We start from the raw sequence: 20,716 nt of genomic DNA, 5'->3' as shown, positions 1-20,716 counted from the left end.
TGGGTCCCAGGATGGGGGGTGATGGTGTGGGATGGGGACCGAGCCCCTCGCCTGTGAGACCTCCCGCCCTCTGCAGGGGACACGTCACAGCTGAGGTGAATGGCAGGGCACCAGCTGGGGTGCAGACCACCTGGGGGTGCGGGAGACACCCTGTCACACCCAGCATTCAGGCAAAGGGCCCTTAAGCCAAATACATGCTCCTCGGCTCGGGGAACACGCCTGTGAGCTATTTAAACTGAAATATTCCAAGTATGCGTCTGCAGGCTTTCTTCTGAGCTCCCCCCTCTCCCCCCAAATTCCCCGCCGCCTCCGGCCTCCCCCAGGGCGGGCGGCTCCCCCCTCATCCCCATCTTCCCCTCTTCCCACCAGCACCCCAGCGAGGCGACCCTCTCAGCTCCATCAGAAAATTCCCACAGCCCCCTTCTCTTCTCTTATGAATATTTTAAAAATATATTTTATTGATTTTTTACAGAGAGGAAGGGAGAGGGAGAGAGAGTTAGAAACATCGATGAGAGAGAAACATCCATCAGCTGCCTCCTGCACGCCCCCGACTGGGGATGTGCCCGCAACCAAGGTACGTGCCCTTGACTGGAATCGAACCCAGGACCCTTCAGTCCGCAGGCCGACGCTCCATCCACTGAGCCAGACCGGTCAGGGCTCTTATTAATATTTTTATTGACTTCAGAGAGGAAGGGCGAGGGAGAGATACAGAAACGTCAAAGATGCCAGACAACCACGGGGACCGGACGTGTGCCCTGACTGGGACTCGAACCCTGACCTCCTGGTTCGTTGGCTGGCGCTCGGCCACGGAGCCGGACTCCACAGCCCATTTCTTATCAGCATTCGATCAACACAGCGCAACCCCGTCACCTCCCCAAGGGCCACCTGGGGCCCGGCTGTCAGACACGTCTTATGTCACCCGGCACCCGGCAGGCTTCTGACTGCAGCTCCTTGACCCGGGGCGGTGTGGGGAGGCGGGGGGGGGGGGGGGGGGGGGGGAGGGGGACGGGCATGGGGAGACGGGGGAGGCCGGGGCGCTTGCTGGCGTCCTGGTTGTGAGCTCACCTGGACCTCCGAAAGGAAGGGAGCGAGGTCAGCAGGAACATGCTGGTGGCCTGGGGCCCGGGGCTGGTCCCAGCTGCATTTCTGCCTCCATTGGGGGAGCTGGACCCGAGCCTCAATATTCCTATCTCTCTCTCTCTCTCTCTCTCTCTCTCTCTCTCTCTCTCTCTCTCCAAGCTGTGCCCTCAGGCCAAATCCTGCCCCTGTCTGTTTTTGTTTGTTTTTAAAAATCTATTTTTATTCATTTTTAGAGAGGGAGAGAGAGATGGAGAGAGAGAGAGAGAGAGAAACATCCATGAGAAGAGAGAATCCTGGATCGGCTGCCTCCTGCACGTCCCCGACTGGGGATGGAGCCCACAATCCGGGCATGTGCCCTGACCGGGAATCGAACCCTGACCTCCTGGTTCATAGGTCGATGCTCAACCACTGAGCCACACCAGCTGGGCAACATATTTTTATTATTTTATTTTATTATTATTATTTTTTAGTGTGGTTAAGTTATTTTTATTTTTTAATTGTTTGAAGTATTACAAATAGTAGTACATATGTCTCTTTTTTTCCCCATTGACCTTTCCCCGGCCTCCCCTTCCCCCCAGTACATGCCTTTACCTGCCCCCCCCCCCAGTGTCTTGTATCCATTGGTTATGCTTATATGCATGCGTACAAGTCCTTCGGTTGATCTCTTACAGCCCCCCCGCAAAACCTCCTCTGCCTTCCCGCTGTAGTTTGACAGTCTGTTCAATGCTTCTTTGCCTCTGTATCTATTTTTTTCCCTTATCTTTCCTTTAAAAAATCTTGCCTCTGCAGACTAGAAATAAACATATAATAACAAAAAATGTTTGAGTCCCAATTTTAATGTCCAGCAGTTCTGAGTCCCCGTTTCAATGTCAAACAGTTCCTTATGTGTACATGTCAGCAATGATATCTGGATGGTGGGCACATGGTGGCAATGGGCAACATATTTTTATAAAAACAAATACAAACTGTATTTTTTTATTCATTTCAGAGAGAAGAAGGGAGAGGGAGAGAGAGAACCATAGACCGGCTGCCTCCTGCACGCCCCCGACCTGGGGGTCGAGCCTGCAACCCGGGCATGTGCCCTTGACCGGGAATCGAACCCAGAACCTCCTGGTTCCTAGGTCCATGCTCACCCCCTGAGCCCCGCCGGCCCATGATTCTCAGCGTTATTTCTGACGTGTAACGTAGACCACTGTCCTTGGTTGTAGAAGAGCCGCTTGGGAAGAGCGGAGAAGGGGAGACTCGGCCACAGCCCCCTGCTCCTCAGCGGCGCCGGCCCGCCCGCCTGCTGGAGATCGGCGCCCCCTTCTACCAGGACGGCCGGCTGCAGGCGAAGGTCTACTGGAAGAGGACGGCAGGTGCGTGGGCCTGCCCCTTGCCGCTTGCTCCCGGTCCCACAGGCTGTCAGGGTCCTCGGGCCACAGGACGGCTATCGAGGAAAACAGCTGCTCCTCACAACGCTGCCTTTTTCCTTGTCATCCTCACCCGGGGGTATCTGTTCGGTTGATTCTTACACACAGTGCAGGGGGCGGGGCAGAGAGAGAGAGAGAGAGAGAGAGAGAGAGAGAGAGAAACACGGATGTGAGAGAGGCACATGCATCGGTTGCCTCCTGCAGGCACCCCGACTGGGGCAGGAATCCAACCTGCAACATGTGTACGTGCCCTTGGCCGGCAGTCGAACCCCAGGACCCTTTGGTATGCAGCCGGTGCTCTGACCATTGAGCCGCACTGGCCGGGGCTGCTCCATCCTGTTTACGCCCCAGCAAAGCCGCTGCTGCTCGTGTGAGGTGACCTCACGCCGGCCGGTGCCGGGAACAGCATCGCTCAGGGGAGGGACCTGCACTCACTCCTTGCTGGTGCGTAGTCCGTAAACCTTTTGTAAAAACCAGCAAACCGCCCTGGATGTGCGTGCATCAGAGCAAAGCCTTCTGCCCCGGCCGGTGTGGCTCAGTGGATGGAGCATCCGCCTGAGGACCGAAGGGTCCCGGGTTCGATTCTGGCCAGGGACACACGCACCTCGGTGGCAGGCTCGATCCCCGGCCCCAGTCGCGGGGTGCGTGCAGGAGGCCACCCATTGACCCGTCTCTCTCATCGATGTTTCTCTCCCTGCCTCTCCCCCTCCTTCCACTCTCCCTAAAAGAATCAAAGGAAAAATACAACCACCACAAAGTCAAGGCTCCCTCGGCGGTTCCCCTAACCCAGTGGTCGGCAAACTGCGGCTCGCGAGCCACATGCGGCTCACGAGCCGCCGTTTGCCGCCCTGTTGACTAATGAGTTTGCCGACCACTGACCTAGACTCTCGATTCCAATAATTACAGGCTGTTGTTGTTCCTTGTGATTAAGCCCCTATCCCAGCGGTCGGCAAACTCATTAGTCAACAGAGCGGCAAACCGCATGTGGCTCGCGAGCCGCAGTTTGCCGACCACTGTCCTAACCCAACACGGTCGGGGCCTGCCTGCTCTCCCTTTAGCTCTCTGATGTGAGTTCTTTTTTCCTCCCAAAGTGCCCAGAGCAAGCTTCAGTTCCCAGTCAGGCACCCGATTCCACCCAACGCTCTCCCCTCGGAAGCCCCGTCAGACGCTGGGCATGAGCGCGGAAGGACCCCTCTTCCTCTCGATGCTCTGGGGTGACCCTGGGGCTCCCCGCCTCCTTCACCACCCCCTCTTCTTTCCTCTGGACGCCCCCGTGGAGGCCCCGACCAGAACATGTGGGTGTACAGAGCAGGGGAAGGACACGTCCAGCTCTCTAGCCATAGGAGGCCCGGGGAAGTCGCGTTAGGCCCGAGTTCATCACATGTGTGACCCCAGAGAGCAGGCTCATTTAAAAAAATTTTAAAATCGATTTCAGAGAGGAAGGGTGCTGGACGTTGGGGCGTCATGTAGCACCAGTGGGTCCTGATCCGGCATCTGGAAGGGTTCTGGAATCTGGAGAAGGCTGTGTGTAGATTAAGTAAGAGTCCAGAGACGAAAGATAATCTTGAAAGGCATATGGGGTGGGGGCAGAGGAGCCTGGCTGAAGAAACCAAGTTCTCCTTGTCTCAGGACCCCATGCTTTTTATTAACACAATTTGTCCTAAGGCAAGGTGGAGATACACTTCAAGGGGTAGGGTTTACAGAGTCATTGTCAGATTGGGGAATAGCCTACGTCCGTTCAGGTGTTTGGCCAACAGGAGGCAATAACATGTAGATTGAGATGCCCTGAGCTGCCTGGCAGCAAACAATCAATTTAATGCATCCTTTTCAGGTTTGGGGACATGCCTTTAGCCATCCCAGCAGGCGATAACATATGTGACTCAGCCCTTGCTGAGTCCCCAAGTTCCATCAACCTTTTGATGAAACTCTTGCGATTATGACTTGCTGGAACTGGCTTCCTGCAGAAGGGAGAGAGAGAGAAACACCCATGATGAGAGAGAATCACGGATCGGCTGCCTCCTGCACGCCCCCTACTGGGGATGGAGCCCGCACCCCGGGCATGTGCCCTTGACCGGGAATCGAACCCTGACCTCCTGGTTCATAGGTGGATGCTCAACCACTATATCCCGAAATAATAGTCGGGATCTGCAATACCCACGTGCCCCCTTGGCTGCACGCATGCATTTGGAGGTCACCTGTGCAGTTTCAGTTCCTTCCTTCCTGTTCGGCCACATGTTGGGGATCTGGGACTGCGTGAGATGTGACCCCGGACTGTTCTCCGTTGCAGACCCGGGCGCCAGTGGCTACCACGTGCAGTGGGTCCCAGAAGCCTGTGCCCACAATGACACCGCCCGGCCAGCGGTGGCGGCGTCCGCCATGACGCAGGTGAGTCCGCGACCCCACGGCTCCATCTCGAATAGACATTAGACTCATCTGGCGTGTGTGTAGAATTGGACCGAGAGATGTGTAAGTCGTCTGTCCCGTGGGGATGTCGTTCTCACAAACCCCCTATCGAGCAGATGCCAGGCGAAGACCGAACAGGTAAGGGTCCCCGTTCGTGCCTCCTCTCAGCCGACAGCGTCCCCTCGAGAGCTCGCCGACGTGTCACTCATGCTGGTCCACGGGCAGACGCGAGGCCCGTCCTTCAGGGACACCCACCCCACCCGGAAGGGCTCGGCGTTCCATGTAATTGGACAAAAGCTCTGAATTGTCCTCTGAATGCTGACTTGGCTGCACGTCTAAAGGTGTCGCCTTCCCAGGGACCTTCTATACGGTCCTGTGACTGAGCGCCTCACGCGGCCGCGTCCCTACGTGCCACCAAGTCACCCAGCAGCAACAGGTGTTACCTGTCCACGCCTCGCACCGATGACGTGGCCCTTCACTTTATTTATTTACTTATAATTTCTACTAGAGGCCCGGTGCATGAAACTTGTGCACGGGTAGAGTCCCTAGGCCTGGCCGGCGATCAGGGCCAATCTGTGGGTCAACCGGTGGGGCGATCGGGGGGGCCCCCCCACTGGCACCCGCCCTGGCCAGCCTGAGGCTTGTGGGATGGGGGCAGCTCCTGGTTGCGCGTCTGCCCCCTGGTGGTCAGTGAGCGTCATAGTGACCAGTCGGTCCGTAGGTTGTTCCACCATTCGGTCTATTTGCATATTAGGCTTTTATTATATAGGATTATTTATTTATTATGTATATATGTCATATCTATAACAATAAAAGCAAAATATGCTAATTAGACCGGACAGCCGGACAACCTTCCAGATGACCTTCCGGATGAAGCCGGGCCTGCGAGGGAGGGCCGAGCCCCTTACATGAATTTTGTGCATTGGGCCTCTAGTATAATATATAATTCATAGAGAATATACATATACATATGGAAGGGAGAGGAAGAGAGAGAGCGAAACATCCGTGATGAGAGAGAATCACGGATCGGCTGACTCCTGCACGCCCCCCACTGGGGACCCAGCCCGCAGTGTGTCCTGACCGGGAATCGAACTGCGACCTCCTGGTTCGTAGGCCGACGCTCAACCACTGAGCCACGCCGGCCAGACTTCCTGTGACTTCCTGTGTCTCACTTTTCACGAATCTGCTCTGCTGTCCGGCGGCACCTACCCCTGCCTTCCCCCGAAAGGCAGCGGAGCCAGGCCCCCTACCTGCCTCTTCTACACCCCAGCCCTGGGGACTGCCGACGAGAGCGGGTGAGCGTCCCTAACGCCCGTGAGAGCCCTCGGGTCCACCTGTCCTGGGGCTGGACAGTCACCTCCGAGCCTCTCAGTCCCCGGGACTTCGGCTGCTGCTTGTGTTTCAGCGTCAGCGCCGTGTTGGGCAGGACGTGGTAGCAGAGCTCCGGAAAGGGGGGAAAATAGGACGAGAGAGATCCTCGTTTTTTAAAAAATAAGCCTGTGCGTGCAGGCAGCCTGCGCCCCAGAGGGGCCGTGTGAGCTCTCTCCCACTCCACAGGGTCAGCACCCATGGCCCTCACTTACGGGAAGGTGCGAGGTGGCTACTTCTGTGCGATTCCGGCCACAGATTCCAGAGGCGGTGGCCCGGGCTGGGGAGGGCTTCATTGTGACTTGTCAAAGCCTGGACAGGGCCCTGGCTGGTGTGGCTCAGTGGATAGAGCGTCAGGGCCCCGGGTTCGATTCCGGTCAAGGGCACGTGCCTAGGTTGTGGGCTGGATCCCCAGTAGGCGGCGTGCAGGAGGCAGCCGATCCATGATTCTGTCTCATCATGGATGTTTCTATCTCTCTCTCCTTCTCCCTTCTTCTCTGAAATCAATAAAAATCTCTCTATATATAAAAGCCCAGAGGCAGAACGGCGGAATGACCAGAACGACCGGTGGACCAGTCGCTATGACACGCACCGACCACCAGGGGGCAGACACTCAACGCAGGAGCTGCCCCCTGGTGGTCAGTGCACTCCCACAGGGGGAGGGCCGCTCGGCTGACCAAGTTGAGCGGCGCTCCCACAGCAGGCCGATCCCCGCAGGCCACGCCCCCCACCAGTGCATGAATCTGTGCACCAGGCCTCCAGTATAGTCATAAAATAAAAAGCCTGGACAGGGTGCCCTGTGCTCCTTGCAGAAGCCACATGGCACCCCCCCCCCCCGATGTTGGGCAACACCCCGGTGGGGGGACCCTCTCGTTTCCTGCCACGGTTTCTACGTCCGGTGAGAGGTATCGCCACCACGTTCCTCTCTCTCGCTCTAGGAAAACCACATGATCCTCCGAGACCTGGCGTTTGCCTGCAAGTACAAGGTGACGGTGCAGCCGACGCGGCCGAGGGGCCCCTCCAAGGCCGAGACGCTTTTCTTCAGGACCCCGCCCTGCGCCGCGCTGCAGGGGAAGAGCCGCACGCACGTCAGCTGCCCCGGGGAAGCAGGTGCGTGGACCGGAGCTCCCAGGTGCAGGCCGCGAGGTCGGCCACTTTGCAGGTGTTTCCAAGCCGTTCGCACAGCGCCCGAAACCCAGGCAGTACCCTCTGTCTACATGGGAGGTACCGGGTATAGGCTGTCCCCAAAATGCATACACCTGCTTTTAAATATCCTCTATAACAAAAGGCTAATATGCAAATCGACCGAACGGCAGAACAACCGGTCGCTATGACACGTACTGACCACCAGGGGGCAGACGCTCAATGCAGGAGATGCCCCCTGGGGGTCAGTGAGCTCCCACAGGGGGAGTGCCGCTCAGCCAGAAGCTGGGCTCACATCCCCCGAGGGCTCCCGGACTGCGCGAGGGTGCAGGCTGGGCTGAGGGACCCCCCACCCCAATGCACAAATTTCATGCAGTGGGCTTCCAGTATATATATATATATTTGTATTGATTTCAGAGAGGAAGAGAGAGGGAGAGAGGGGTGGAAACGTCCATGATGAGAGAGAATCATGCATTGGCTGCCTCCTGCACGCCCCCTACTGGGGATGCAGGCTGCAACCCGGGCATATGTCGTGTAGGCGGACAACCATCCCAGGCCTCTCCCATGCAGTCCCCTAACCTCCTTCTAGAACAGGGGTGGGCAAACTTTTTGACTCGAGGGCCACCATGGGTTCTTAAATTGGACCGGAGGGCCGGAACAAAAGCATGGATGGAGTGTTTGTGTGAACGAATATAAATTCAAAGTAAAGGAGCAGAGGGGAGAGCAAGAGAACCCTCCGCTCTTTCAGCTCCACGGGCCGGATAGAACAGCCGAATGGGCCGGATCCGGCCCGCGGGCCATAGTTTGCCCACAGCTGTTCTAGAAGCTTCAAACCACCTCCACATCGACCCTCCCCACGGCAATCCTTTTCTTCTCTGAGAAATGGCCACCTCCTGGCAGTTTTCGAAATCCTTCCTCCGTCTCCCATCCCCGGATTCCGAGAATAACCTCCAGGGGATCGGCAGCACTTTGCACGGGGCGGCGTGACTCGGGGCCGGCTCCATCGCAACCCCTGTCCATCACAGAGCTGATCCTTAGAGACGAGCCGAGACGCAGGTCACACCACATCAGCCTTCCCCACACAAGGCCACCTAGACCCCCTGTCCAAACGGCACCCGCTGTGCCCGGTCCCCCTTGTGAAGACCCACGTCCCGTGTGGTTCAGGGTTTGGAATCTGGAGAAGGGGCCGCATACAAATGACAGAGACGAGACAAGAAATAATAATTTGGAAATGTTGGGGGCCAGGCAGGCAACCCCAGTGCAGGAGAAAGGACTTCCACCAGTGCTCAGGCCTTGCTGACCTTTTGTTCAATTTTGGATACACATCTAGCTCTTAGGCAGGGAATTGCGGTAACAGACAGACTATCTTAAAGGTCAGTAAATATTAGAAAGGTTCACTCTGAGACTGTTTGGTCAGGAAATAGCTTGAGCCCCCATTGTCTGGACCACTACACCATCGGGTGCATAGCTGTGGCCCTTGCCAGGGGCTCAAGGTTCACCAGCGATCCAGGAATCCTTGTCTGCACTTCTCTGAGAGTGAAGACAATGGGTGGAGTCCCACACCCCCTACCTCACCGGCTCCACCTTCCCACCCCTACAGGTCACGTCCTCCCCAAAGTGCTGGCCACACCCGAGGACCTCTCCGCCTCCTTCACTGTCCAGGAGGGGAACGTCACGGGCCACTTCGCCTGGAAGACGGCCAAGGCCAACCTCTACCAGCCCGTGACCGGCTTCCAGGTCACGTGGGCCGAGGTGACGACGGAGAGCCGGCAGAACAGCTTGCCCAACAGCATCATCTCGCAGTCCCAGATCCTGCCTGCGGTAGGTGCCCCCGGCATGTCCGTGTCCCCCCCATTTCCCTGCCCCCCACACCCACTACGTGGTTCTAATGGCAGCCAAGGTTAGGCCTGTCCGCCACGCCTCGTGCTGTATGACGGAGTCTTATTCCCACCTTTCTCCTTCTGAATGTTTTGTTTACTTATGTATTTATTGTCGATAATCCTCACCCAAGGGTATTTTTCCATTGATTTTTTTAAATACACATTTTTATTGATTTTAGAGAGAGAAAGGGAGAGGGAGAGAGAGAGAAACATCCATGATGAGAGAGAATCATGGATGGGCTGCCTCCTGCACGCCTCCTACTGAGGATGGAGCCTGCAACCCAGGCATGTGCCCTGACCGGGAATCGAACTGTGACCTCCTGGTTCCTAGGTGGATGCTCAACCACTGAGCCGTGTCTGCCAAGCCCATTGATATTTAGAGAGAGTGGAAGGGAGAGAGAGAGAGAGAGAGAGAGAGAGAGAGAGAGAAGAGGAACAGTGATGTGAGAGACATATGGATGGGTGGCCTCCCACATGCACCTCAGTCAGGGCCGGGGCTGGACCCTGCAACCCAGCTATGTGCCCTTGACGGGAGGAGGAACCCAAGACCCATTGCACGGCCGACGCTCTAACCACGGAGCACCATTATCCGGGGCATGAGTGTTTTATTTTGCAAGAAAACGGACAACCCAGCTGGCATGGCTCAGTGGTTGAGCATCTACCTATGAACCAGGAGGTCACGGTTTGATTCCATGTCAGGGCACATGCCCGGGTACACTCGATCCCCAGTGTGGGGCATGCAGGAAGCAGCCGATCCATGATTCTCTCTCATCACTGATGTCTCTATCTCTCCCTTCCTCTCTGAAATCAATAAAAAAATATTTATAAAAAAAGAATAAACTGCCCTCTAGACAGGTTCTGGTACCCGAGCCCCTTCTCCCATCGTTACTGTATGAGGGTTAGACCCCTGCCTGTTACCGTTACTCTCCCGCGTCCCTCTCGCCCCAGTGCACAACACAGCGAGAGGTCTTAATTGGGGAGAAAAGAGCTAAAAGAAGCTGTTGTCTCTCTTCCTGTGCCCCCTTCCGATCTGATCCAGCCCCTAATGAGCTGGCCCGTCTCCCACCCACTCGGTGCCTTGGCTTGAAACCCCCACCTACCGCCCCAGTGGGCTTCCACCCTCTTCACAAATGCCCTCATTATTGCCAAGGCCTGCTCCAGATGAAAAGAAAGAACCCAAATCCGGAAGGAAAGTCCCACAGCGTGAGAAAGCAGAGATAATGGGAGTGGGTTGAGTGTGGGTGAATCATGAGAAAGGGATGCTGGGAGTGGGTTGGGTGTGGGTGAGTCATGAGGAAGCAGGGATGCTGGGAGTGGGTTGGGTGTGGGTGAGGCATGAGGAAGCAGGGATGCTGGGAGTGGGTTGGGTGTGGGTGAGGCATGAGGAAGCAGGGATGCTGGGAGTGGGTTGGGTGTGGGTGAGTCATGAGGAAGCAGGGATGCTGGGAGTGGGTTCGGTGTGGGTGAGTCATGAGGAAGCAGGGATGCTGGGAGTGGGTTGGGTGTGAGTGAGTCATGAGGAAGCAGGGATGCTGGGAGTGGGTTGGGTGTGGTTGAGTCATGAGAAAGGGATGCTGGGAGTGGGTTGGGTGTGAGTGAGTCATGAGGAAGCAGGGATGCTTGGAGTGGGTTGGATGTAGGTGAGTCATGAGGAAGCAGGGATGCTGGGAGTGGGTTGGGTGTGGTTGAGTTGAAAAGCAGGGATGCTGGGAGTCGGTTGGGTGTGGTTCAGTTTGAGAAGCAGGGATGCTGGGAGTGGATTGGGTGAGGTTGAGTCATGAGGAAGCAGGGATGCTGGGAGTGGGTTGGGTGTGGGTGAGTCATGAGGAAGGGATGCTGGGAGTGGATTGGGTGTGGGTGAGTCATGAGAAAGGGATGCTGGGAGTGGGTTGGGTAAGGTTGAGTCATGAGGAAGCAGGGATGCTGGGAGTGGGTTGGGTGTGGGTGAGTCATGAGGAAGCAGGGATGCTGGGAGTGGGTTGGGTGTGGTTGAGTCATGAGGAAGCAGGGATGCTGGGAGTGGGTTGGGTGTGGTTGAGTCATGAGGAAGCAGGGATGCTGGGAGTGGGTTGGGTGTGGGTGAGTCATGAGGAAGCAGGGATGCTGGGACTGGGTTGGGTGTGGGTGAGTCATGAGGAAGCAGGGATGCTGGGAGTGGGTTGGGTGTGGGTGAGTCATGAGAAAGGGATGCTGGGTGTGGGTTGGCTGTGGTTGAGTCATGAGGAAGCAGGGATGCTGGGACTGGGTTGGGTGTGGTTGAGTCATGAGGAAGCAGGGATGCTGGGAGTGGGTTGGGTGTGGTTGAGTCATGAGGAAGCAGGGATGCTGGGAGTGGGTTGGGTGTGGGTGAGTCATGAGGAAGCAGGGATGCTGGGAGTGGGTTGGGTGTTGGTGAATCATGAGAAAGGGATGCTGGGAGTGGGTTGGGTGTGGGTGAGTCATGAGGAAGCAGGGATGCTGGGAGTGGGTTGGGTGTGGGTGAGTCATGAGGAAGCAGGGATGCTGGGAGTGGGTTGGGTGTGGGTGAGTCATGAGAAAGGGATGCTGGGTGTGGGTTGGGTGTGGTTGAGTCATGAGGAAGCAGGGATGCTGGGACTGGGTTGGGTGTGGTTGAGTCATGAGGAAGCAGGGATGCTGGGAGTGGGTTGGGTGTGGTTGAGTCATGAGGAAGCAGGGATGCTGGGAGTGGGTTGGGTGTGGGTGAGTCATGAGGAAGCAGGGATGCTGGGAGTGGGTTGGGTGTGGGTGAATCATGAGAAAGGGATGCTGGGAGTGGGTTGGGTGTGGGTGAGTCATGAGGAAGCAGGGATGCTGGGAGTGGGTTGGGTGTGGGTGAGTCATGAGGAAGCAGGGATGCTGGGAGTGGGTTGGGTGTGGGTGAGTCATGAGGAAGCAGGGATGCTGGGACTGGATTCGGTGTGGGTGAGTCATGAGGAAGCAGGGATGCTGGGAGTGGGTTGGGTGTGGGTGAGGCATGAGGAAGCAGGGATGCTGGGAGTGGGTTGGGTGTGGGTGAGGCATGAGGAAGCAGGGATGCTGGGAGTGGGTTGGGTGTGGGTGAGTCATGAGGAAGCAGGGATGCTGGGAGTGGGTTCGGTGTGGGTGAGTCATGAGGAAGCAGGGATGCTGGGAGTGGGTTGGGTGTGAGTGAGTCATGAGGAAGCAGGGATGCTGGGAGTGGGTTGGGTGTGGTTGAGTCATGAGAAAGGGATGCTGGGAGTGGGTTGGGTGTGAGTGAGTCATGAGGAAGCAGGGATGCTTGGAGTGGGTTGGATGTAGGTGAGTCATGAGGAAGCAGGGATGCTGGGAGTGGGTTGGGTGTGGTTGAGTTGAAAAGCAGGGATGCTGGGAGTCGGTTGGGTGTGGTTCAGTTTGAGAAGCAGGGATGCTGGGAGTGGATTGGGTGAGGTTGAGTCATGAGGAAGCAGGGATGCTGGGAGTGGGTTGGGTGTGGGTGAGTCATGAGGAAGGGATGCTGGGAGTGGATTGGGTGTGGGTGAGTCATGAGAAAGGGATGCTGGGAGTGGGTTGGGTAAGGTTGAGTCATGAGGAAGCAGGGATGCTGGGAGTGGGTTGGGTGTGGGTGAGTCATGAGGAAGCAGGGATGCTGGGAGTGGGTTGGGTGTGGTTGAGTCATGAGGAAGCAGGGATGCTGGGAGTGGGTTGGGTGTGGTTGAGTCATGAGGAAGCAGGGATGCTGGGAGTGGGTTGGGTGTGGGTGAGTCATGAGGAAGCAGGGATGCTGGGACTGGGTTGGGTGTGGGTGAGTCATGAGGAAGCAGGGATGCTGGGAGTGGGTTGGGTGTGGGTGAGTCATGAGAAAGGGATGCTGGGTGTGGGTTGGCTGTGGTTGAGTCATGAGGAAGCAGGGATGCTGGGACTTGGTTGGGTGTGGTTGAGTCATGAGGAAGCAGGGATGCTGGGAGTGGGTTGGGTGTGGTTGAGTCATGAGGAAGCAGGGATGCTGGGAGTGGGTTGGGTGTGGGTGAGTCATGAGGAAGCAGGGATGCTGGGAGTGGGTTGGGTGTTGGTGAATCATGAGAAAGGGATGCTGGGAGTGGGTTGGGTGTGGGTGAGTCATGAGGAAGCAGGGATGCTGGGAGTGGGTTGGGTGTGGGTGAGTCATGAGGAAGCAGGGATGCTGGGAGTGGGTTGGGTGTGGGTGAGTCATGAGAAAGGGATGCTGGGTGTGGGTTGGGTGTGGTTGAGTCATGAGGAAGCAGGGATGCTGGGACTGGGTTGGGTGTGGTTGAGTCATGAGGAAGCAGGGATGCTGGGAGTGGGTTGGGTGTGGTTGAGTCATGAGGAAGCAGGGATGCTGGGAGTGGGTTGGGTGTGGGTGAGTCATGAGGAAGCAGGGATGCTGGGAGTGGGTTGGGTGTTGGTGAATCATGAGAAAGGGATGCTGGGAGTTGGTTGGGTGTGGTTGAGTCATGAGGAAGCAGGGATGCTGGGAGTGGGTTGGGTGTAGGTGAGTCATGAGGAAGCAGAGATGCTGGGAGTGGGTTGGGTGTGGTTGAGGCATGAAGAAGCAGGGATGCTGGGAGTGGGTTGGGTGTGGGTGAGTCATGAGAAAGGGATGCTGGGAGTGGGTTGGGTGTGGTTGAGTCATGAGAAAGGGATTCTGGGAGTGGGTTGGGTGTGGTTGAGTTTGAGAAGCAGGAATGCTGGGAGTGGGTTGGGTGTGGGTGAGTCATGAGGAAGCAGGGATGCTGGGAGTGGGTTGGGTGTGGTTGAGTCATGAGGAAGCAGGGATGCTGGGACTGGGTTGGGTGAGGTTGAGGCATGAGAAAGGGATGCTGGGAGTGGGTTGGGTGTGGGTAAATCATGAGAAAGGGATGCTGGGAGTTAGTTGGGTGTGGTTGAGTCATGAGGAAGCAGGGATGCTGGGAGTGGGTTGGGTGTGGTTGAGTCATGAGAAAGGGATGCTGGGAGTGGGTTGGGTGTGATTGAGTCATGAGGAAGCAGAAATGCTTGGAGTGGGTTGGGTGAGGGTGAGTCATGAGGAAGCAGGGATGCTGGGAGTGGGTTGGGTGTGGTTGAGTCATGAGGAAGCAGGGATGCTGGGAGTGGGTTGGGTGTGGGTGAGTCATGAGGAAGCAGGGATGCTGGGACTGGGTTGGGTGTGGTTGAGTCATGAGGAAGCAGGGATGCTGGGAGTGGGTTGGGTGTGGTTGAGTCATGAGGAAGCAGGGATGCTGGGAGTGGGTTGGGTGTGGTTGAGTCATGAGGAAGCAGAGATGCTTGGAGTGGATTGGGTGAGGGTGAGTCATGAGGAAGCAGGGATGCTGGGACTGGGTTGGGTGTGGTTGAGTCATGAGGAAGCAGGGATGCTGGGAGTGGGTTGGGTGTGGTTGAGTCATGAGGAAGCAGGGATGCTGGGAGTGGGTTGGGTGTGGTTGAGTCATGAGGAAGCAGGGATGCTGGGAGTGGGTTGGGTGTGGGTGAGTCATGAGGAAGCAGGGATGCTGGGAGTGGGCTGGGTGTGGGTGAATCATGAGAAAGGGATGCTGGGAGTGGGTTGGGTGTGGTTGAGTCATGAGGAAGCAGGGATGCTGGGAGTGGGTTGGGTGTGGGTGAGTAATGAGAAAGGGATGCTGGGAGTGGGTTGGGTGTGGTTGAGTCATGAGAAGGGGATGCTGGGACTGGGTTCGGTGTGGGTGAGTCATGAGGAAGCAGGGATGCTGGGAGTGAGTTGGGTGTGGGTGAATCATGAGAAAGGGATGCTGGGAGTGGGTTGGGTGTGGGTGAGTCATGAGGAAGCAGGGATGCTGGGACTGGGTTCGGTGTGGTTGAGTCATGAGGAAGCAGGGATGCTGGGAGTGGGTTGGGTGTGGGTGAGTCATGAGAAAGGGATGCTGGGAGTCGGTTGGGTGAGGTTGAGTTTGAGAAGCACGTGTTGGTATAAAAATACACTCTCTTCGCCGTGGGCGCTGATGGGTATCGTGTGTTCTGAGGAAAGCAGTTGGCTGGCTCCCGGAAGTCGGGATGGTCAGGAATTCACATGGCGAGACCTGCCTATGAACCCGAGAGGCCGTGGGAAAGCCTCCGGTCCAGGGCTGGGCCGTGGGGTCCAAGGGTGACTCGGGACTGGCCCCAGGGGTGAGCTCTGCCACGGGTGGTGGGCTGCCAGGATGTGAGCCGGATGCGGGGTCACCACTCAGCAAGGGACCCCAGAAATCAGGGCCAGACTCTCCGTTACCTGGGGAGCCAGACACCACAGGCCATGTCCTATGGGGAGGTGACGGTCCCCCAGCGTGTCACCCAGCGTGCATGCATTGTGTCTTCTTCTTCTTCTCCTTCTCCTTCTCCTTCTCCTTTTCCTTCTCCTTCTCCTTCTCCTTCTCCCCCTCCTCCTCCTCCTCCTCCTCCTCCTCCTCCTCCTTCTCCTTCCTCTTCCTCTTCCTCTTCCTCTTCCTCTTCTTCTTCTTCTTCTTCTTCTTCTTCTTCTTCTTCTTCCTCCTCCTCCTCCTCCTCCTCTTCCTTCCTCTTCCTCTTCTTCTTCCTCCTCCTCTTCTTCTTCTTCTTCTTCTTCCTCCTCCTCCTCCTCCTCCTCCTCCTCCTCTTTTTCTTCTTTTCTTCTTCTTCTTCTTCCTCTTCTTCTTCCTCTTCCTCTCCTCCTCCTTCTCCTCCTCCTCCTCCTCCTCTTCTTCTTCTTCTTCTTCCTCTTCTTCTTCCTCTTCTTCTTCTTCCTCTTCCTCTCCTCCTCCTCCTCCTTCCTCTTCCTCTTCCTCTTCTTCTTCCTCCTCCTCCTCCTCCTCTTCTTCTTCTTCTTCTTCTTCTTCTTCTTCTTCTTCTTCTTCTTCTTCTTCTTCTTCCTCCTCCTCCTCCTCCTCCTCCTCCTCCTCCTCCTCCTCTTCTTCTTCTTTTCTTCTTCTTCTTCCTCTTCTTCTTCCTCTTCTTCTTCTTCCTCTTCCTCTTCTCCTCCTCCTCCTCCTCCTCCTCCTCCTCCTTCTGCTTTTAAATGTATTTTTATTGATTGCAGAGAGGAAGGGAGAGGACGAAAGAGAGACAGAAACTTCGAAGATGAGAGGGAATCACGGGTCGGCTGCCTCCTGCACGCCCCCTCCTGGAGGCCGAGCCCACAACTTGGGCATCGAACCGTGACCGCCTGGTTCCCAGGTCGATGCTCAACCACTGAGCCACACCAGCCCGGCCGTGGTGTGTCTTCCTTCCCAAGCATCTCAGACGAGCCTCTCGCTTGGTGTCCCCCTCAGAACCACCCCGTCCTCACCGTGCCCAACCTGAGGCCGTCCACCCTGTACCGACTGGAGGTCCAGGTGCTGACCGCCGCGGGGGAGGGGCCGGCCACCCTCCAGACCTTCCGGACCCCCGACCGCCCGCCCCCGGTGCACGGTAAGAGCCGCCTCCCTTCCCCACACGGGACAGTCCTGGGGGAAACCCAACACCCACCGCAGCAGGCCTGTGAGATGGGGTTCTCGTCCCCCGAGAGTCCTCCCCATTCGCATCTGCTCACGGGGGTTTATTTTAGAATAAATCGGAGGGTCAAAGTTTAATTCCTTTTTCCTGCCACCTTCTTCCTTCCTTTCTTCTCCTTTTTACCCTTCCTTTCATTTTATATAGAATGCATGCTTTTCTTTGCCTTTTTTAAAAATATGTTTTTCTTGATTTTCAGAGAGGAAGAGAGAGAGAGAGAGAAACATCCATGATGAGAGAGAATCATGGATCGGTTGCCACCTGCACGCCCCCTACTGGGGATCGAGCCCGCAACCTGTGCATGTGCCCTGACCGGGAATCGCACCCGGGACCCTTCAGTCCACAGGCCCAACACTCCATCCACTGAGCCACACCGGCCAGGGATTTTTTTGTCTTTTAAACCATAAATACATATGGAAAAAAATCTATAATCAGTATGAATCAGAAATGTTCTCGAAATTAAGACTTTCACATATGAAGTACAGGAAATGATATTTGGCTAAGAAGCTTATTTTTTTTTATTATGTACATTTTACTGTAATATATGATGTGCGTTGTCTTCAAAATATGATCCCACTTGAATTAGCTGAATCCAGTGGCATTGTCGTTAAAAAGGGTTACCGACTATTTAATGAGCTTCTTGCTGATTTTTCAATACACATTTTGCTTTCATTCAGCTAACGTTAAAAACCATGTCTAAAGCTGTGTGTGGATCCTATATAATAAAAGACTAATATGCAAATCGACCAAATGGTGGAGTGACCGGTCGCTGTGACGCGCACTGACCACCAGGGGGCAGACACTCAATGCAGGAGCTGCTGCCTGGTGGTCAGTGCGGTCCCACAGGGGGAGCGCCGCTCAGCCAGAAGCTCTGAGCCCGTGGCAGCACTAAGGATACCGGGGGGCGCGGGCCTAAGCCGTCAGTCGGACATTCCCTGAGGGCTCCTGGACTGTGAGAGCGTGCAGGCCAGGCAGAGGGACCCCCCCCCACCTGAGTGCACGAATTTTGTGCACCGGGCCTCTAGGTTAAAATAATGGAGAAGTATGCCCTGGCCGGTTTGGCTCAGTGGATAGAGCGTCGGCCTGCGGACTGAAGGGTCCCGGGTTCAATTCCGGTCAAGGGCACATGCCCGGGTTGTGGGCTCGATCCCCAATAGGGGGCGTGCAGGAGGCAGCCGATCAATTTTCTCTCTCATCATTGATGTTTCTATCTCTCTATCCCTCTCCCTTCCTCTCTGAAATCAATAAAGAAATATATTTTTAAAAAAATAAAATAAAATAATAGAGAAGTAATCCTAGATTAACTTCTGATGTTTTAAAAATGACGGATCAGTCCGGCCAGCGTGGCTCAGTGGTTAAGGGTCGACCTATGACCCAAGGGGTCACGGTTCGATTCCCGGCCAAGGGCACATGACCGGGTTGTGGGCTCCATCCCCAGTAGGGGGTGTGCAGGAGGCAGCCGATCCATGATTCCCTCTCATCATGGATGTTTCTTTCTCTCTCTCCCTCTCCCTTCCTCTCTGAAATAAAAAAAAAAATTATATTAAAAAAATAAATTTGCATTTGCTTTTTGCAAATTGGTTCGTTTTTAAACGTCTGAGCCAGACGGAGAACTGGGGGGTCACTGATGGAAGTGTAGGGTCCCGGGAAGGAGCCCGGCTCCCTTTTCCTGAGACTCATTCTTTTACCCAACGAAGAAGGGACGTGGGGAAACCCGGGCAGGGAGAGACCGGATGGGGAGAGGGGACGGAGCGGTCTGCGTCCTTTCGGGGTCAGGCGGGAACCGAGGGGCCGCAGGGACTGACAGGTGTTTCCGTCTCTCCCCAGGGCCCCCCCTGAAACACCGCCACCCACACCATCACCGCTCAGCTCCTCGGAGGCCCTGAGCCGCCCTGGGCCTGCAGGCACAGCTGGGGCACGACCCCCCCCCCAGGTCCCCTCCCTCCGCCCGAGGCCTGTGGACACGGTGCCCCATGGGAGTCTGCGTCGGCGCCAGCCACAGCCCACGGGAGCGGAGAGAATGAACACGCGGCCCGGCCAGTGCAAGTTCCGTGTCCACGTGTGGCGTTGCCAGCCGACACCGCATCATCACGGAACTGCGGGTTCCCGGGATCGGGAGCAGCGAGCTCTCGACTCAGACCCTGGGACCCACACCCAGTTCACCCTCACTCCAGGCGTAGCGTTAACCAGGGCAACTTTTTAATTTACTTTCTGATATATCCCTTTATTTCAGAGAGGGAGGGAGAGAGAAACATCCATGAGGAGAGAGAGTCATGGACCGGCTGCCTCCTGCACGCCCCACATTGGGGATCGAGCCTGCAACCCGGGCCTGTGCCCTTGACCAGGCATCGAACCCTGACCTCCTGGCTCCTAGGTCGATGCTCAACCCCTGAGCCACGCTGGCCGGGCCCCAATGGAACGTCTTACACTAAAAGACCGATTCCATTCGCAAAGACACCAAGATGTGCCACACGTGGGCCCCGTTGGCTGAAATCCTGCACAAGAGGGTCTTTATGGCATGTGAATGCTAACTGGACATTTTAACCTGAAATACACCCGGTTGCCCCCACGTTACGACACACACCTACAGATGCCACCACGTTACGACACACACCTACAGATGCCCCCACGTTACGACCGACAAGCGAGGGTTCGGTCTGTACGTTATCGCTTACGGGAAACACGCCACACAGGACGGATGCCGTGAGCGACGCTGCTCCCCCAAGGCCCCCCGGGGAAATGAAAACGCCTTTCCGGCTGCGTTTTCACAATTTCACTCTAATACGAGAGACGTCCTGGTTTCTTATTTTTATCTCCCCCTTTCCTTCACGAGACCCCTGCTGCTGCGTTTCGTGAACACTCTCACGTGTCTAGGAATTCACCCAGCCTCTCTCCTGAACTGCAGGCCTCCCAGCGACTGCATGTTCTCACATCTTTACCGAGATGGGCCTGTTCTTTTAAAAAATATATATATTTTTTTATTGATCAGAGACGGAGAGAGAGAGGGAGAGAGAGAAACATCCATGATGAGAGAGAATCAGGGACCGGCTGCCTCCTGAACCAGGAGGTCACGGTTCGATTCCCAGACAAAGGCACATGCCCGGGTTGCAGGCTCGATCCCCAGTAGGGGGCGTGCGGGAGGCAGCCGATCTGTGATTCCCTCCATCATTGAAATTTCTCTCTCTCTCCCTCTCTCTTCCTCTCTGAGATCAATAAAAAATACACTGAGTGGCCAGATGATGATGATCTCTGAACGCATCATCATCTGGCCACTCAGTGTCTATCCTATAGAATAAAAGGCTCATATGCAAATGGTCCCCTCGACCAGGAGTTCGACCAGCAGGCAGGCCGGCCAACCGCCCATGTCCCCTCCCCCTGGCCAGGCTGGCCGGACCCCACCCATGCACGCATTCATGCACCGGGCCTCTAATATATATATATATATATACTGAGTGGCTAGATTATTATGCGTTCAGAGATCACAATAATCTAGCCACTCAGTGTATATTAAACAACAACAACAAAAAAAACACCACGAAACTCAGAGACGGCGACTTCCTCTGTGCTTCTGTGTGGCCAGACTCCCAGTTTTCCTTCTAACGAACGTCTTGGCAAGTGACCCCGTGGGCAGAACGGCTGACCGAGCCTTCAATGTCATCATTCCTTTCCCTTTCCTGAATCGTAGCGCGCGGGTCACAGCCTGCCCCCCCCGCTCACCCACATGGTCCCCGGACTCTCGTCCCTCCCAGTGGCCACGTAAACGCCATAATTTATTTATGTCTGTAATTAGAATGCTTCGTGTGTGTGTGTGTGCGTGCGCGTGCGCGTGTGTGTGTGTCATGTTATCTAGAGACGTCATCTTGTAAAAAAAAATTGTAAAAAAAACCCCCACACAACCCAAAAAGTTATTGTAAATAGCCCAATGTGCTCTGATGCGTTATTTTCACGTCAGAGAGTTTGTACATACTGACGCCGCAATAAAGTCTCCTGCAC

General features: G+C 55.8%; 1 protein-coding gene across 1 annotated transcript in view; it reads left to right on the top strand.

The window, feature by feature from the left end:
- Positions 1–19,926, top strand: part of ANOS1 (anosmin 1) — an 87,951-nt gene extending 68,025 nt beyond the window's left edge. The window contains exons 9-14 of the mRNA XM_080652529.1: positions 2,289–2,438; positions 4,780–4,877; positions 7,202–7,373; positions 9,007–9,227; positions 16,504–16,642; positions 18,551–19,926. Coding sequence (XP_080508655.1) covers positions 2,289–2,438; positions 4,780–4,877; positions 7,202–7,373; positions 9,007–9,227; positions 16,504–16,642; positions 18,551–18,609 — 839 coding nt within the window. The 3' untranslated portion in view covers positions 18,610–19,926. The remainder of the gene's footprint in view (positions 1–2,288; positions 2,439–4,779; positions 4,878–7,201; positions 7,374–9,006; positions 9,228–16,503; positions 16,643–18,550) is intronic.
- The last annotated feature ends 790 nt before the right edge of the window (positions 19,927–20,716 follow it).

The sequence above is a fragment of the Plecotus auritus genome, assembly GCF_963455305.1.
Source record: "Plecotus auritus genome assembly, chromosome: X".
In the NCBI taxonomy this organism is placed as follows: Eukaryota; Metazoa; Chordata; class Mammalia; order Chiroptera; family Vespertilionidae; genus Plecotus; species Plecotus auritus.
The sequence above is the reverse complement of the archived record's forward strand: the minus strand, read 5'-3'. Positions and strand labels throughout refer to the sequence as shown.